The sequence below is a fragment of the Choristoneura fumiferana genome, chromosome 13, assembly GCF_025370935.1.
Source record: "Choristoneura fumiferana chromosome 13, NRCan_CFum_1, whole genome shotgun sequence".
NCBI lineage: Eukaryota > Metazoa > Arthropoda > Insecta > Lepidoptera > Tortricidae > Choristoneura > Choristoneura fumiferana.
Genome location: NC_133484.1, coordinates 11,896,115 through 11,914,907, shown reverse-complemented (window position 1 = coordinate 11,914,907; position 18,793 = coordinate 11,896,115). Strand labels below are relative to the sequence as shown.

At 36.4% G+C, this 18,793-nt stretch overlaps 1 protein-coding gene across 1 annotated transcript in view; it reads right to left on the bottom strand.

Moving 5' to 3' along the window:
- LOC141434074 (uncharacterized) overlaps positions 1–15,960 on the bottom strand; it is a 35,629-nt gene extending 19,669 nt beyond the window's left edge. Inside the window, exon 1 of the mRNA XM_074096333.1 lies at positions 15,750–15,960. Within this exon, the coding sequence (XP_073952434.1) occupies positions 15,750–15,777 (28 nt within the window). The 5' untranslated portion in view covers positions 15,778–15,960. The remainder of the gene's footprint in view (positions 1–15,749) is intronic.
- Positions 15,961–18,793: the final 2,833 nt, after the last annotated feature.

The following is an 18,793-nucleotide window of genomic DNA, read 5'->3' as shown; positions in this document are numbered from 1 at the left end:
TTGCTGAAAAACAAGTGCCAAGCTAGGTTTGTTACGAAGTGTCTATCTACTTAGGTACTTATGTTTATGGGAAGACTATAAACCACACGGTCCACAACTACTAAAGTACGCAATACTAAAGCAAAGACGTGTGAATTAATTTTTCATCATACAAAGCAAAGTATTTAAATTTGAGTGTGAAGTAACAGCCATATTCGACAGTTTAAATTGGAGTAACGCAATATTCTGGCACCTTTTATAATTAAGATATCTACTAGAAGGTACACATAGATTTCAAACGATAGGTACTTTGCAATGCAATCGTTGGTGGGCAAAACAGTTATATTTTGACATTGTAACAATATTGAAGTTGGGTAACCAATAAATTAGGTCAAGGCTACAAATATTACCATCTTCAATGAATGATCTCAATATCGTCCGAGGTTTTGCACTAACTATGGAAACAATACCGCAAATTTATCTCACATACATCACATTGTTGAACTTAACAATACTTTATCATACGAGTTTACGCTGGGTCTCGTTATCAGATGTTGCACACTTTAGGCGTCGTATTTGATGGTACGTACAATACCGACCCGACTAATCTACCTGGTAATTTGTCTACGAAAGTGACCTCACATAAGGCAGGTACTTAATTGTTAAAAATGAGATCCAGTACAATGAACGGTTCACCTGTTTCCACATTATTCATCTTAGGATCCATTGTTACGAACGCATGATGAAACCCCTTTCAACCATACCTATACGTTCGTACGTAGGTACGATCACTTTAGTTTCCATAACAGTTATTAAAAGCGATTGTTAACCAGCAATTTAGTGGATCATTTCATATTCACAAACAAAAATTATACATATAATACATACAATAATCTTGGCATTCAGCTCTTACTTACTTACCCGACAGTTAAAACACTAGACAGGATCCGTTTCCGAAAGCGTCGAAGCATTAAATAATCAATTGACGGGCAGACTACCGCGAAAGACTTTTTAATTTGGAGGATCAGTGAATGCAACGTAATATTTATTGGGTTTACATAAATAACCGGAATCCTTCGGATTTAAATGCAAGATGTTACATGTGGTGTGTTTAATAAGCATCGATTTACTGCCGTATGATGGCAATTACGAACCAACTGGTTCAACACAGGTAGTTATTTATTTATACATAACGAAAAAGCGAAGTTGGTAAATCGAATACAAATTTAATTGGCTCTTATTTTACTACAGAATCAAAGCTTGGTGGTAATTTGATAGGAAAGAGCCGGCGATCTGTCGCCAGCCGGCGGGTGCTCTGATGCAATCCCAGCACGATGTGGGCCAGCACGTTACGACCCGTTACGGTTTCAGAATTGCCTGCTGTCCGTTTATCCCAGGATCTACATGCTCCGTGCGTTCGTGTCGGCGAGTACTTAGTACAATCTCTTGACTAAGTTGAGTAAGTGTAACCTAAACGCAAAAAAACGTAGGTATTATGTAGGTACACTTTCGCCTAGTCTTCGCCTGGAGAACAAAATCACAGATTTAGCTCGTGCCCAAAAACGTGCGCCGCGAGTGTAAAAATATATAGGCTGCTCCGAGCAAATTTACGCTTCGAGTATGGAAAGCTTAATTGAGGTAGGCGTTAGTCACAATGCTCGCGCAATAAGTAATATTTAATCTCAAATATGGGATTCTAAAAGTCAACATACGGCGCAGACGTCTAGAAAATCAGATTGAATTAAAGATTACAAGCACACCAGCCGCTCATTCATCCGGCACCGTTTATGGGATGGATCTACATGGTTTTATTGCAGATGCATGTTTCCATAAATGTACGAGTATGTGGTGGGTAACTTTTCTTAGGTCGAGATGTCGTTTTATAATTTCTCGTTTTAAAGGATATTAGATAACGAGACTTAAAAACTGTATATTGCATACCCGAACAACTTCATTAACCATAGCGGAAGCCTTAAGCAGCACCAAATTTATTTGTATTTAGTTCCGACGTTCGGACAGGGTACATTGGTTTAGTTAAAGTTTCAATGTATCGTACCATACCATACTACCTACAATAACTATCCTATTAGCAATCTTTAAATTGATTTTAAGGCCAATATTTACAGGGCTATTACTCCGACTTTATCAAAATGATGTCTGTTAGGGGGTCTGAAATCGGAACTCATGTAACAACTTTTTAGTTTTTATGGCTCCTAACACTCATCAATCTGATGAGGCTACTGAATATAAAAAACGCGACCATACGTATGAATAAAGAAAAGAGTCATTGTATTAATTTCCCCAGTTCAGTCTGTAGATAACATTTTGATAGCGGAAGAAGCAAAAAAATTGCGTCATCTACTGTAAAAAAAAATACCCACAATAACATTTCTATTTTTAATTATTATTACCTACTTCTGTTGATGAGGCCAACAACAGTAACTTTTCAGCACTAGTTATAATATGCTCGATATATCCACGTAACAATAACTACCTAACTACATGCAGTAGAGATTTGATTGAATATCCTTACCAATTAATATTATAAAGGCGAAACCAAGTTTATTTGTATTTTTCGCTTTCACGCTTTAACTACTGAACCAATTGCCAGGAAATTTTGCGTACATATTAGAAGACCAGACCAAATATTAGGATATAGGTATCCCTAAAATGAGTTGTTTCCGAAGGCGGTAGATAAACGAATTCTTCACAGATGAAGTATGATGTAAACTCTATATTGTACAAATGCAATTGACAAACGTTGAGGTACACGTACAAAGGCGAACTTATTCATTTGCGGGATCTCTACCAGTCAACCTTCGAGTGAATGAGAGGAGCATTCAGTTAGGGACAGAGAAAAAGTGAAGTGATGTGGAGTCATCGACAACAGCTACCTAGAAATTTAATTAGTATAAAGATCAATCTATTGATCGAACTAGACCAGTCCTTGAAAACCCTCGTGCGCTACAACACAATAGTCGTAATATAAATTCCGCGGTTTACTACGAGATCTTACTGTTGACGTTTGACCGCCAGAGCCGTGGGAATGATATCAATGGCGCAGTATTGTTGATATACAATATATTTTGCTTTAGGTAGTTGATAATTATATAGCTGCATTTTTTATTTTTTTGCCTTAGGATAGGAATTGCAGGTGGTAGGACCTTGTGCAAGGTCCGCCCGGATTGCTACCACCATCTTGCTCGCTAATCCTGCCGTGAAGCAGCAGTGCTTGCACTGTTGTGTTTCGGCGTGGAGAGTAAGACAGCCGGTGAAATTACTGGCACGTGAGGTATCCCATCTTAGGCCTCTAGGTTGGCAACGCGTCTGCAATACCCCTGGTGTTGCAGATGTTTATGGGCGGTGGTGATCTCTTACCATCAGGAGACCCACTTGCTCGTTTGCCATCCAATCGAATTAAAAAAAAAAAAAAAAAAGGAATCTAGAATAATATGGGCCGTGTGGTATAATTTGCGTCTCTATAATAAGTTGATCTTAACTTAAGACTAAGAAGATTTTTAAGGACTACGCCATACGCCTGTCTATCCTATATTATGTCCCACTGCTGGCACATACCTCCTCTCAGAATGAGAAGGCTTGGGAAGTAGTTACCACGTGGGCCCAATGCGAATTGGGAACTTCACATACCTACACCATTAAATTGCTTCGCAGGTATATATGTGCAAGTTTCCTCGCGATATTCTTCTTCACCGTAAAACTCGTGGTAATTTTCAAATGTAATTTCGCACATGAATTTCGGAATACTCAGAGGTGCTAATTTGAACTCACACGATCCTGTGGTCAGCTTGAGAGGCCACAATTAAGTCAAACCACTAAGCCACCACGGATGTTAATACTGTACTGGGGAAAGAAATTAAGCCAAAACCAAATAGTTTGGAGTATCACTAAAACTGTTGCCCGCAACTGCCACCTTGGGATAAAAAATCGCCTTTGTTAATATTTATAAAATATTTGTATATCTTATTAAAAAGAAAGAAGTTAAACAACTTTTCAACGCCACATACAAACTAACAAAATCAATCTCTTTGATTACCTACCCACGCCCGCGCCTTCAGGCCGTGAAAAAATCCCAATCAAAGGCAAAGTTAATAATTGGAAACAATTCAACGGAAACTATTTCATTGCAGGTTTATCTTATTGTGCTTTTCTTGATAAGTAGATTTGATTTCACACATTTCCAGATACATTGACAAGTAAAAATAATGAAATACCTACTTTTTCACTTCTCATGATCGTAAAGTTCGTGTTTATGCTGGATCTATGCGAAATAAAATGTTTTTATGCTCTGCTCTAGTGCATAAAGTAAAATTTTCGTCTAGCAAGGTAATCAGGTAACGTGTGTACAGCCACAAACAAAAAAGTTTTTTCATATTTTTTTAATAATTTGTAACATATATAAAACTAGAAATCAATCAAAATAAATTAATAAAATTAAAAATGGCTTGTTTTATGCTCTTGTTGTACAATCTACTATTGATTATCTATATACTGCCCTGACGTTTATATTCGTCAAGATAGTAAGTACCTACCTACATTAGGATCAAGTGATTCTGCAATTGAAGTCCTCATAAAGATGTAAATATTTTGACATTGCTTAAAAATTGATCTTTGCATTAATTAATTAATAGAAATGGCAATGTCTAGCTTTATTCTCATTTTATATGTAGATAGCTTAACTTCCTAAATTTTTAGTAGGTGTAGGTCTATAAAACTAACTTATGTGGGCTACGCTAATTAAAAGTTTTTTGTGTCACCTGCCGGCACTAGTTCAAGGTGGAGGAATTTCGTTGGCGCAACTACCAAACATTAAAAAGTTAATCGTCGTTTTTATTACGTTAACAGTATCTTCAAGTCCAATTAACAAGAGAACTTCATGTAAAATAAATAAATCGAAGCAAAATGCCCACGATTTTCGCCATCGGTGAACTGAATACTGACAAAAGAAGTCCAAGGACACATTTATTACCTATTTCGTTGCCATACACGTCATAAGCAACAATTACTTTTAAATCTATGTGCCTTGTAATTTTGTCTTCAAGAGACAAATATGGAGTATCCATTTTGGTTAGGTATTCTTGAGCCATATACACAATAATTGAAGGTAAACATTACGTTGAAAATCCTTTATTTAGGCATATAAGTCTTGATGAATAACAGCAGCACGACTTACATGGTCTGATTATCAAGTTACCTATATAATGATAGATTATATTATGTAGGCATACCTACCTACTCTTAATTACCTAGGCCATAAACACATAACGTTACCGCACTAAATCAATATTTTGAAAGATACCTGTTTGTTATATTGTTACGTGTAGATCTAGGGAGGTATGACATATTTAGATCAATTGTTATTATTAGCTTACAAGACCATGCTGTTACCTTCACAAGAGCGCTTGTTGCCTTTTGCGGATCTTATGCAACAGGACATATTTATAAGTAATTTATTATTGACAACGGGTATAAACAAGAAGTTAGTACGAGTATGTGTGTTACATTGCTATAATGGAATTAGGTACCTACCGGATATCGGCTTATACCCGTATGTACCAGCAAAACCAGCCAACCAGCATTATAATTCGAACTGCCAAGATAATTGAATTGAATGATTTGTTTATAAGAACTAGTAAAATGTCTTAAACAGCCAAGAGTAGGAGGTGAAGTAAGAAAATGAAAAATTTTGGCTAACGACTGAGCCTACTTAATAAGAGTATTGTTGTAATTGCTAGGTAAGTACGAGTACTCTGTTTATCTTCTCAATTACATAGCGAGTGTAAAGTACGTATTTATGTCTTACTCATTTGAGTGGCAATCTTCATAATAGTTTGACTTGACATGATTTCTCCAAGAAGAGCAATCATATAGAAACTAAGTAAAGTCGTGCTTAATGCCAAAACTGGTTGTAGGTAAGAGTAATCTTCAACCACGTGGATACCTACTTGTGCAATCTCACACTTTTAAGCTAGGACAACAAAGTTAAAGTGTTGTATAAGTTTTCTGACATAAATATCGTTTGATTTACTTACTACCAGCAACATAAATGTTATTCATCATTCTGTAAATTAAATATTATTATAAAACTTAGTCATAGCTCATAGCAGCAATACAGGGCAGAATGTCTGTGGTAAGTATATTTAAAACAGACCGTAGATAATAGATGAATGATGCAGAGAATGTGGTAACCTCAGCTGGAACGCTAGGTAACTTCCAAACAAACAACAGTCATTTGAGCATTTCGAACACAAGGAGACAATCTCAGTCAGATATAAAAAAACAAGGGGTGTAATTCAGAATTAGAATTAGAATTAGAATTAAATCGTTTATTGCAAGTCACATTACAATTTAAAGTGGAAATATAATATAATTAAGTAGTACACATGTGACACCCTGCAAGGCATGGCAACATAACCTAACATAACATAAATTTATATCTAGGACTAGGGCTTCATATTATTATTATACAAATTCTAAACGCCTCTAAGCATTTCGTATAACACTATATAGCTGAATTATTCATTTCATGTCAATATTTGGTTAAATTACACACTTCATAAGACAATTAACTAAGAATAATCTTCATTAAAAAACTCGTTCAAGCTATAGTAACACTTGTTCACTAGGAATATTTTTAATTGCTTAATAAATAAATTATATCTCTCCAGTTCCTCAAGAATTCGGTAGGTGATTGTACATTTTGATGGTCATGTGATGAGGGCTACAGGACACAAGTTTTAATGTAGTAGATGGTATTTTAAGCTTATTAAGGTTTCGATTGTTTCGCTTTATTATTTGTTAATTCAGAATCATGTCCATATTTTTCCTGATAAATTTGCACGACTCTAATATATACATGGAGGTAAGAGTAAGTGTCTGATGCTTTACAAAATAGGGCCGGCAAGAATCCATTTGATCAATATTCACCAATATCCTGATGCATTTTTTTGAAGTATAAAAATTTTGTCTACATACACAGTTGCCCACAACACAAGACCATATGATAGCCTTGAATAGGCATATGCATAATACGCTGTAAGGGCTGTTTAAAATCCGTAGCGCGTTTAAGGTGTTTAAGAGCATAGATAAAGAAGATAACTTTTTGATATTCTGAATATGCGACTTCCAATTCATACCAGTGTCAAGATCCATTCCCAACAAAGTCGCTGTACTCACATGTTCAAGTTTGTATTATGATATTCGAAACTTATAGGCAGTGCAAGTCTTTGCCGAGGTTTAAATTGAATAATTTTTGTTTTACTAAGGTTGAGCTCTAAATTGTGATCTCCCAACCAATTAGCAATTAAGTCGAGAATGGATTTTAATTTATTTTCAACTTCACCAATGTCATGACACGAACACAGCACAGAAATATCGTCTGCGAAGAGCGTGCAATGCTCTGTCAACACATCCGGAAGATCATTAACGTATATCAGAAACAGTAAGCATCCCAATATGCTACCTTGGGGTATTGAGCCTGTGAAAAAGGGACGATCAGATCTGATATGTTGAACTATTCGCCTGTAAAGTACTGTACTTTTTATGTCTACATATTACAAGCGATTCGTAAAGTACGACTTGAACCATTTCAGGGCAATCCTCTAATACCTGTATTATACAGCTTATCTAACAAAATTTCGTAATTTACTTTAATCATATGCTTTACTCAAGTCGAGTAAGAGGCCAATAGCATATTTTTCACATTTATTGCGCTGACAATCTGTTAAAGTATTGTATAGAGCTGACATAAATGTAGAGCGATTCTTACTAAAGCAACATTGATTTTCATTGAGTATTTTAAATTTTCATAGAAAGGATAAAGACAATTTATCATTGCGGTCTAAGTATATTTTTTGCAGACCGTAGATAATAGATGAATGATGCCGGTAGGTGGTAACCTCAGCTGGAACGCTAGGTAACTTCCAAACAAACAACAGTCATTTGAGCATTTCGAACACAAGGAGACAATCTCAGTCAGATATAAAAAAACAAGGGGTGTAATTCAAGTGGTCAATAGTTTTAAAGTTTGCATTTTTTTATATTTAGTTGCTTAATAGTTTTTTTAATAGTTGTTTTTTTAATCGCTGCTGATTACAGTAAATACGAGTAGTATATGCCATCATTATTTTTTTCCATCAGGCGAAAAAGGATAGCCCTTTATTAATGAACCGAGTGCGTGGTAGCTGCAACGGCCTGCTGAGAGTATTGGCAGAGAGCCGCGATTGTCCGCTCCTGAAGTATTGGGTGGGGGTTGTGATTGGAAGAGACAAATAGGAAATTACATCCTTGATACCTACGTCTCAGATATCCTTCCAATACAGCCACCTATTATTTTTGTTTCATTTTAGTTAACAATTTCTACTATGATCTTATAGTCTGAAATAAACGGTTTTATGTATATATATGAGTAAAAGACGAGAATAGTAACTGGGTAGTACTTACTTTTCTGAATCATGGCGAGTAGTTACCGATATACAGCTGGATTGCAAATTTAATGCACCCTACTTGCATAATGCAGAACAACCTGCCCTTATTCAATCGACCAGCCTCATAGATACTCGTAGCTATTACCATTCGAGTAACGTACTTATTTAAAAACAACTTTTAGATCGTCGCTGTGGCACGCATTAATACCTATACATAGAGTTTAATTCTTTTCTTCGGGCATTTTTCAAACAACAGCATTTTGTATCAGATCGTATCTATTACGGAAAAAGTAAAATGGAGCTTAAAACCTTATCTTTGTTTTTATACTACGAAATATCAGTGGATTCGAAATACACGTGTCGTAACAATTATGTACCCACATTTCTGTTTACATTTACGACTCTACCTACTAATTTAGTTGAGAAGCAATACTATTTTACGTAGGTAATCCACTATTGTGTCCAATGATTAGGTACTAATGACGTTAATGTAGGCGTGTCTAGACTAGACCAATGGAGCAGTAATCGGATGTGTCATAATAAACTGCATTTAATCATTACAAAACACGGTCTATTTGGGGGGATCGCGGAAGTAGTTCGAATGATTTCAGTGATGCAAAATTATACCAATTTTCGATTGTACCGAACAAGATCTATAAGTAATTAAGAGTTAATTTATTTTTACGTGTACTGAAATCAACCAACTAACAAATCACGCGCGGTAATACATCTAAGGTAAACGCTGCTTCAAAGGGTTTTAATTTACCTATACTTAACCACCGAAAAGTATTTACCTTTTTCTGAAATTTGGTGGCAAACGAACAAGCGGTCACCCATGGGCACCCACAACACCAGTCGCCAGCAACCACAACCTCAACGCCGCTTAAAGGGCTAACATAAAGTATCTGACATTCCAATAATTACCTACCTGTTATCTTACTCTAAATCTATGAACAATCATTCAAAAAAATGTTTTTCTTCGCTGTTCGTGCTACAGTAGCACTGCTGCTTGGTGATAGTAATTCACACCAATTGACCTAGTCTCAAAGTAAGCTAAGCAAAGTTTGTGTTATGGGTACTAAGCAACGGATAAATATAATTATATAGATAGATACATAGTAAACACCCTAGACCCGGGAACAAACATTCGTATTTTTCATACAAATATCTGCCCCGACACGGGAATCGAACCCGGGACCTCAAGCTTCGTAGCCAGGTTCTCTAACCACTAAGCCATCTGGTCGTCAAATATACCTAATACCTAATAGTACCTAAGGTCATGGCAGTAATACGGATGAACCTTGTACTAATTACAACTGAAAGATATATTCTGAAGCAGTGCATCAGTGGTCATCGCAGGTCGCGCGCACAGCGGTAAGCGGTGAAAGCGTCGCATCCGTGACTAACCAACGATGCGGTTCACCTCGTCACTAACCTACACCACACCCTATCAGCCAGCCACAAGCTGTGACATAAGGACACCGGATGATACCAAAAGCAACGCAGAAACGACAACTCTCATTAATCCAGCTAATTGGAAACCATTTTAGCGGGGATTCTTAGAACACGAGCGGAGGGATTAAGAAGTAGAGAATTTTATTTCACTTTCGCTGCAATCAGAGGTAAATAAATAGGATTCCTAGATACCCACGTGAATGCAGGTAAGGCGTTCGTGCAGATCTGAACATTAAGTAGGTATGAAGTAAAGTTGGAAAAAATGTGGTGGGTGGTAAATGTGATATTAGCGAATATCTTCAATATTAAAATAATTTAAGTGTATTTATTGTAGGTATACATAGTGTGTTATTTAATCCAGCAACCTACTGATAACAAAAGAAATGTAGAAGTAGGTATCTAAAAAAAAAAAATTATGATACTTATTAGATAGAAGTTATCGATCAATGCCCACGCACTACTAATTTAAAAGTATTTCCTGCACTATACGCAATCGTGCTCTCGAATTTAACGGTTGAACGACAGTGAACGAGAGCGCTGATGTTCTTCGGATGTGTACATGTTCTGTGAAACTAAACTGTGATATAATAACCATGGTGTTATGTTACATCGTGATTTGCGACGGTCGACGCGTACAAAGCAGTTGCAACACGCGCAATGACCGATTAAAGCATTAAAATACGATTCATAATACCGAAATCAAGATGGTTTCTTATGAATACGTAAGCCGGTGAGTATGTAAAAGACGGCAATCATTATACAATTACATTCTGCGAAATTTCACAAAATAACAATTGGCGTTTATTATTATTATGGAAGTTTAATGAGATTCGCACCTAAATGAGAACAACAAAGCATCGCGTAAGTTATTTCCTGCCGACAGGCTATAAAGTAAGAAACTTGAAAGTTTTGCAACACCAATACAGATTCTTATATTTGGTATCTAAATTTAAATTTAGCAAATAGAAATGCCCCTAGTACCTACTGTCGCAAAATATTACAGGTCGAAAGTTTGAATACTTGCAGGCATCAACGGATGGGTGTATTCATTGCGGAAACAGCATCACGACGTGGAAATAGCGCAGTTAGAGAAAGCTCCATAGACATCAACGGACAAAGCAAAAAGGTTTCCTCATTTTAGAACTGTCCATCAAGCTCTTTCTGACTGTATCCAGACGCACTCGCGTGCCGTGACTTGCATTTACCGGTCATTGGAATTTTTTTCTCCAAATAAGGCGAAAGTTCATGACCTTTGGTGTAGGCAGAAACTGAATTCATTAAAAGATTTCATAACGTATCGATATTAAAATATTTTGCCTCTATCGAACATAGTCAAGATCAAGTAGCCTATTGAATATTGAATTTGGGTGAGCCGGGTGAATCGCAAAAGGCGTCATCGATCGAAAAATTTGGGTTTGGTGGCTCTATTTAATTTTAAGCTTCCGCTTGATGAGATTAAATAAATCTAAAACATTGACTACTGAAATCAAATTCAAAGATTCCGTTACATTCTTAGACATTGTAACAAGTCAAGCGTGTAAAAAGATAATTTTGCTTAAAAACTGAATCAGGCTTAAAACTTTCGAAAGAAATAAAGCTTTCTTAGGATTTTTTACTATAAAAGTGATACGACCTTTCGTAAAATGCTTCTAAACCAAGTCATCTCGGACATTATACATTAAAATTGTAATAGTAGAGTCACCAAAATTGGTGACGAATGACAATGTGTTGCGACTCGCCCAATCACATTAATTCTATACTAAATCCTCATGAATATTATATTTTTAATATTTCAGCACATTTCGCGTTGAGCCACTCGCGTATTTTAATAAAAAGTGTACACTGCGTAAGGTCGTGATTTTAAGCAATTTCGTTATAATGACGTGTAGTGTTTGATTTATACTGTTCTAAATATTTCAAGAGTTACGAAATGACGTGGTAACGCGAAATTTAAGTAAGTTTTAAATCTCGCAATTTAGTCGCAGATAATTTCTTATTTTTATGACCCAACTACATAGAGTGATGTGGAAAATGTATCATTATGACGTAACTTGTGCCGTGAGCATCTGAATTTGGTTATTATAATGCACGGTGTTTGAAAGTCTATAAATTTACGCTTTACCTCTAATCACTACACTGTGCCTTATTAAGATTCTGAGATGATATTTAAAGTTCTGCCCCTGGGTCGATCTACTTCTTCTTATTTGTCAAGTTATTCTATCCCGTTGTCCAAAGAGACAAAAGTGACAGAACTAAAAGAATTTCTTTGGTCACCCACGACCTTATGATAGCTAAATTTATGCAAGATCTGCGTGTTCATGCAATAAATTATTTAAAAGTGACAGAGTTTATTAAAAAAATATATAACACCCATATATATTTTAACAATAGAAATCCTATAAAAAATCATGGTCTAAAGAGTTGTCCGTGGGGCGTAACCATGACAAGGAGGTACTAGAAAAAGTTGATCGACACCTACCACTGGCACAATAATTTTAAAGCCCGTATCTGTGGTGGCCTGGTATATACCTTGGTTTGGCTACGTCAGATATCACTTTATCAAAAATATGGAGGGTTTTTCAAATTAATGTGGAATAAGTTATTTCATCAGATGGTTGGGCACACTGGACTGCAATCATTATATTGTACTCTAGAATAGACTTCCGTGATTGTAATGCACCAAGCGTATGACGTTAAATATGAACGCAGTAGGGCTTAAAACTTGAAACAAAACAGCAGCGAAGGCCTCCGAATGTCCCGTGTCGCCGCGGCAATTTTACCACGCGTAAGTAATAATCCACGTAATTATGCCGCAGCTAGTTTTTTCTTGCAAAGACATTGGCATTGAGTGCAACCTCGTTTCCAACACGACCACTTTATTTTGTGATACAATGTACTAAATTGAAAATATTGTATCAAACTTGAATTAAAACCTAAAAGGAGTTTAGCCGGAATTCGAAACAAGAATGGAAATAAATTGAATGAACGAAATAACGAAAAGTACAAAATAACAGTATTTAATTATTATTATTTTTGTTGTAGGAAAACGAAATCATACAACAAAAATCAAAATAAAGCTTTAACAGGCGGTAGTTGGCATTTAAATAATAGTTTTAGTTAATAGTTAAATAATAGTTTGAGTTAATAGCCGAGGTGTGCCCGGATTGTTTCAAATCAATCCGTGGTTCCTTATCAAGGAGAGGTCGAACGGAAAGCCAACCGTGAACTGCACGCAGGCTGCATTTGAAGACACATCAATTACTTAACTACATTAATTAATTTGCTTTTGTTGATCGCCACGTTATAGAAACCGCCCTCTCATTCATTAGGTATAAATACCTAACCAGGTTCAGGTAACCCTGAAGAGATTTGTTCAACAGGACCAGGACATTGTAATTTCATACCACCCAATTTGACATACTTACTTAAGTAATTATTAGTCTTTACTTTATTTCAATTCTGTTGAACCTTCATTCAACTGGAGGCTCATCCCCATGCTTATTTTCTTATTTACTTTATATCATCCGATTTGAAGCAACTATTGTAAAGAAGTAATGTATAAAGTGGATTTTGAAGTAATTAACAGTAATTACAATTACCTCAGCCGTGACTCCGGTGGTTTGATGGCATCACTGCATACGTGCAAATTCTTTAACATTGTTAGCGCTCGGCTTAAAGAACTGTGCACTTTTTAATTAGGGCATAAGTAATTAATTTGAGGTGACTGTGTGAAGGTTGAAACATATAAGTGCACTTGTTGCATTAAAAAATCTGACTGTTGGGTATGTCTGATTCGTAAGACATTGAAACAAAAATTTAATAAAACGCCAGTAAAAAGTTTTCCTTTAAAGAGTAACGTCTTTTATTAGGTGAACGTCAAGTCGGGTTAAATAGCCAATCATTTTAAATCATAGAGTTTTTAGTTCTTAGATTAGATTGGATTACATTAATTTATTACCGAATGAAAAAATAAATACTTTAATATTATAAATACGAAAGTGTGTGTGTTTGTGTGTATGTTTGGCCGTCTTTCACGCCGTAACGGAGCGGCGGATCGACGTGGTTTTTGGCATAGAGATAGTTTATGGACCCGAGAGTGACATAGGCTACTTTTTATCCCGGAAAAATGTACACTTCCCGAGGGAACAGCGCGCTATAACCGAATTCCACGCAGGCGAAGCCGCGGGTAAAGCCCATAAATACATGTCAGGTAATTATAAGTAATTCACAATAGGATCGTCAAATTGTATACAAAAAAATGATAATAATAAAAAATATGATAGTGATAAATTGCAATACATTGTCAGCCAAAATAAAATTAGAATTAAATTTAAAAATAATAATAACAATAATCACGAGGAAAACCTGGACAAAAAGTTAAAATTAGGTACAGTTACTAGTATGTCAAATTTAATAAATTCGAAAGAGCAATCAAATAAATAATTAGAATGTCAAGACGATAAAATTAAATATAAAATAAAAAAATAGTCCACAACAACAGGACAAAAAATGTCAATGATTAAACCAATAAAAATATACAGTCACAGAATGTGGAATGTCAAATTACAATTAAATATACTTGAATAGAAAAATAACAAATAAAATATAAACAAAATGGTACTTAATGGTACAGACAAAATAATCATCAGTCAATTAATTAAATTTCATTTCACTGTACTCTTTTACCGAGAACAATGATTCGTCTAAAAGAAGTTTCTTGAGTCGATGTCCAAATGTCTCATCCGAACATTCACTTTTTAAATCTGCGGGTAGTTTTTCGTAAAACCTAGGGCCTATGACGCGCGGGTTTTTGTCAAGCAGCGCCAATCGCCGTGGCACCGCTTGCAACCGTCCGGTTTGGCGGGTTATTCTACCATTACAATATCATAAATATATTGTGAATATTATTGCGTCAATATCCCGAATTTTTTGAATAGCTCCCTGCAAGAGTCCTTAGGTTTAACGCCCGCTAATGTGCGCAGAGCTCGCTTCTGGATCTTAAACACTCTGTCGGAGTTGATGGAATTTCCCCACAGGATTATTCCATATGACAGGGTGAGTGAAAATGAGCGTGGTAGATTTCATGCAACTAGTGCTTTCCCGGATATGATGGGCTTAAGCTTCCGCAGAGCAAAAACAGCACCACATAGTTTATCGCAAAGCTTATCCACGTGCTGTTTCCAGGTCAGCCCAGCATCCATCTCAAAGCCCAGAAACTTGCATAACGACAGTGGAGTTTGTTAAGTACGTCTTTAAGCTCGCTCTACTTATAAAACTCAAATTAATAATATACCTAAGCTAGCTACAGTTGTCTCAAAAATACCTATTTGCATAGGTACTAAAGAGTATATTAAAATTGGGAAGAAAATTGGCCAATACCTAAGTTAAATCAACAACGTAGGTAATAAAGTTAAGGAAGGTTGCAGACTATAGTTGTACAGTTTTTTTATTTCAAATTACTAATAACAGTCCAGTTTATTTACATTGCACTGTTGGGCACAGGCAAGGCTAAGACTTCTAGCTAGATGAAACGGCATTAACTTTAGTTTACATAGGTATTTTAACCTGTAATTTACAAAACAATTACTGCATTGTACAAAAACGACATTTTAAGCTTTCCCGATTCGCACTCATGTTTTAAGTATCACCACACCCAAAATTTAATCACGGAATCACGGCAATATTTTGTTTAAATCACCTATAGTCGTAAAATAGATATCGTACGTAATTAACTCACAAGTTGGTATTTATTACTTTTAAACCCTTTGAGGTTACTTGTATAATATGTATAATTAGCAAATTCGTATTTTAAATAGTTATTTACAAAGTCCTGATACAACCCTCACAATAATTTAAGTACCACCAACTTACCGCATAACAGAAGCATAAAAGTCTCCATTTTGTACAAAAATCGGCATCAAATCCAATACTGCAAAGTCCGTTCCGCACGTAAACACTGTTTCCCGCGCTCTGACCACGCATGCGCCGTGTCCGAACTCGCGCGTGCGTTTGGCGCGCTTCGCGAAACAAATGACGGCTGCCTCAGCGGCATACAGCCTCATGAAAACAGGAAAAGCCGTCTGCGGACTATGCGTTTCTGTTCCGAACACCGCTGCCTTAACAATATACGTACGCAGAAAAACAACTGCGTAGCATTTGAGGTTTCTCACGGCTGGCACACTTAACATTAACACAGTAGGCAATTGACGATGACCCCTAGTTAAATGGTATGAATGAATCGTCATTGTTGGGAGAACAAAAAGCGACGCCCGTGAATTCGTCGGAAAAACGGATTTTGGGTATGTTTAGGTATATTCGTTCATTCATTCATTCTCGTACTCCGCCCACCAAAATGTGCTTATAAACATGGAGTACTTATCACAAACAATATCTGCATAAAACTTCCAAACAGATTATACTAATTTGTAACTAGGTACATTCAATTCAGATACAGGAATTATTTGTTGTTGTAGTGGCAATAGAAATAGGTAGGTACCTACCTATACTTTACAAAAGGTACTAAAGGAGGCAACTTAACAATACTAATATAAATTATGAGTAGAATAAATAAGATTATAAGCATTATACATTATGGATGGAAATCTTCTAAAAACCACCCCACTCATGTACGCTTGTTAAACTCGTGTTATCTTTCTTTTTTAGTCTTTCTGACATTAGGTACTCTTGCAGGAAACAGATAGTTATAATTATAATACACAATTTCTTATAATACTTTAGAGATTGTTCATGAGCTGGCGTGTCTGGTGTGAACATTTCCACTATGATGATATAGATTTTAAAACTTAATGGATAACTGTTATTGGCCTTTTGTGATGTAACCATGTTGTATGTTCCTTGTATTACATTTATGGCTGTTGTTATCCTGAATATAAAAAAATAAATAAAATAAACGTGTAAATTTCAGCTTTCTATCTATTACGTTACGCCGCGGTTCTCGAGATACAGCCCTGTGACATACAGACGAAACGAAACGACAGTAATAGGGTTGAGTTTGTTGCGCTACTCTTCTTCTTGTGCTAAAGCTATGATGATATGATATCCGCTTCTTCATAGAATAAAACAACATAGCATTTTGGTACTTACGTGGTTTAATTTCATGGCTATTAAGTGTGAAATGGGGTGGTAACTGGTGTTTAAGTCATTAAGTATGAAGTTTTGATGGTATCTGGTTGCTAAATGATTCCATGTAGCGAAACAAATCTCAGTAAAGGAAAATATTCAGATTGATGTTAATCTCCCTCCATACGTAAGTCTTCGATTTTAAAAAACTATGTAATGAATAATTAGATAAGAAGATAAGCAAAATGGAAAGAGAAACAGTAGAGTAGGTTTAGTATTTTTGCCAGACGAGTAAAACGTAACATAAGAAAAGACATCCAACATCGCGACACGTAATTATTTACTCGATGAGCCCTGAGGGAAAACCGTGCTCTCAGAATAGCCAAACAACAAATTTCCAAATCGAAATCGTGGCTAACTATATTGAGCGGCCAAAAATCTGGCCCTCAAATGTATGCAGAAATAGGTCAATTTGTTTGTAGAGTGGGCCAAATTTTGTGCCGCTGATAGTAAGAAATATTTAGGATGGCATACAGGAGCAAAAAAGAAGCAAAATTACCACCCATGTTTTGCTATTCTAATATACCTAATAGTGCTGCGAGCGATAAAAACGACATTAGTAATTATCGTCCGATAACGAAGTCTGTTTTCCCATCTTTATATAAGGGATTTATTTTTTAGGGATTATCGAGGAGGAGGATCACGCTGCCGAACTACTGGACAAAAACCGAACAGTAGTCGCCCTGGGTTTTCCACCACCGATCACACACCCTAAACCAAATAATAGACGAGTACCATAACCCTCTGTATCTTGTGTTCGTACTTGGGCATTTCTATCTACCGTTGTACCTACCCTGAGTTTATTTCTCCAATTTCAACAAAATTTGAAAGGCAGACTCAGTCCACGATTCCGAGCTGGAAAAACAGGGTAATATTTTTCTTTTAATAATTATCGTAACAAAACTGACACATCCATAGGTACCTACAATATTTTGGGACACATCTGGAGACCCTGTTTTTCCAGCTCGGAATCATGGACCGAGTCTACCTTCCAAATTTTGTTAAAATCGGAGAGATAAACTCAGGGTACAACGGTACAGTATACATATATATACATATGATAGATTACACGAAACCGTTTGACAGCTAACACTTTGCAATAGGGCATATTAGGCAAAGCTCTGCGCAGGGGGCGACACTAGCGCAATCTCTCTTGCTCGCTAATCCTGCCGTGAAACGGCAGTGCTTGCACTGTTGTGTTTCGGCGTGGAGAGTAAGACCGCCGGTGAAATTACTGGCACTTGAGGTATCTCATCTTAGGCCTCTAGGTTGGCAACGCATCTGCTATCCCCCTGTTGTTGCAGGTGTCTATGGGCGGTGGTGATCTCTTATCATCAGGAGATCCACTTCCTCGTTTGCCATCCAGTTGAATAAAAAAAAATCTCTATAACTCCACACTGTAAGAATAGAACACACAAATTACCTACACAAAGCAACTATTACAACCACCACGCTACACTGACGCGTTTTGAACTCCACCAGAGTTCATCCTCAGAGGAACTCTGGGGTTTTTCAACAAATTTCCTAAACCATTCATAGTTAGTATGTGTGTATTTAAAAATTGAAATATGTCGATTGTAGTTGATATCGGTAGATAGGTAAGGCGATGACTACTCGTCTTAAGAATCCTCCGCTGCTCTTAGGATTCTATTCATACCTACTCTACAATCGCTCGCTTCGCTCTTGATTCAAAATAGCACCCTCACCCTTAAAAATGGCAGTTCGGTCCATTGTGATACGATATATTCCTGATCGGGAGCCAAGAGCTTTATGAG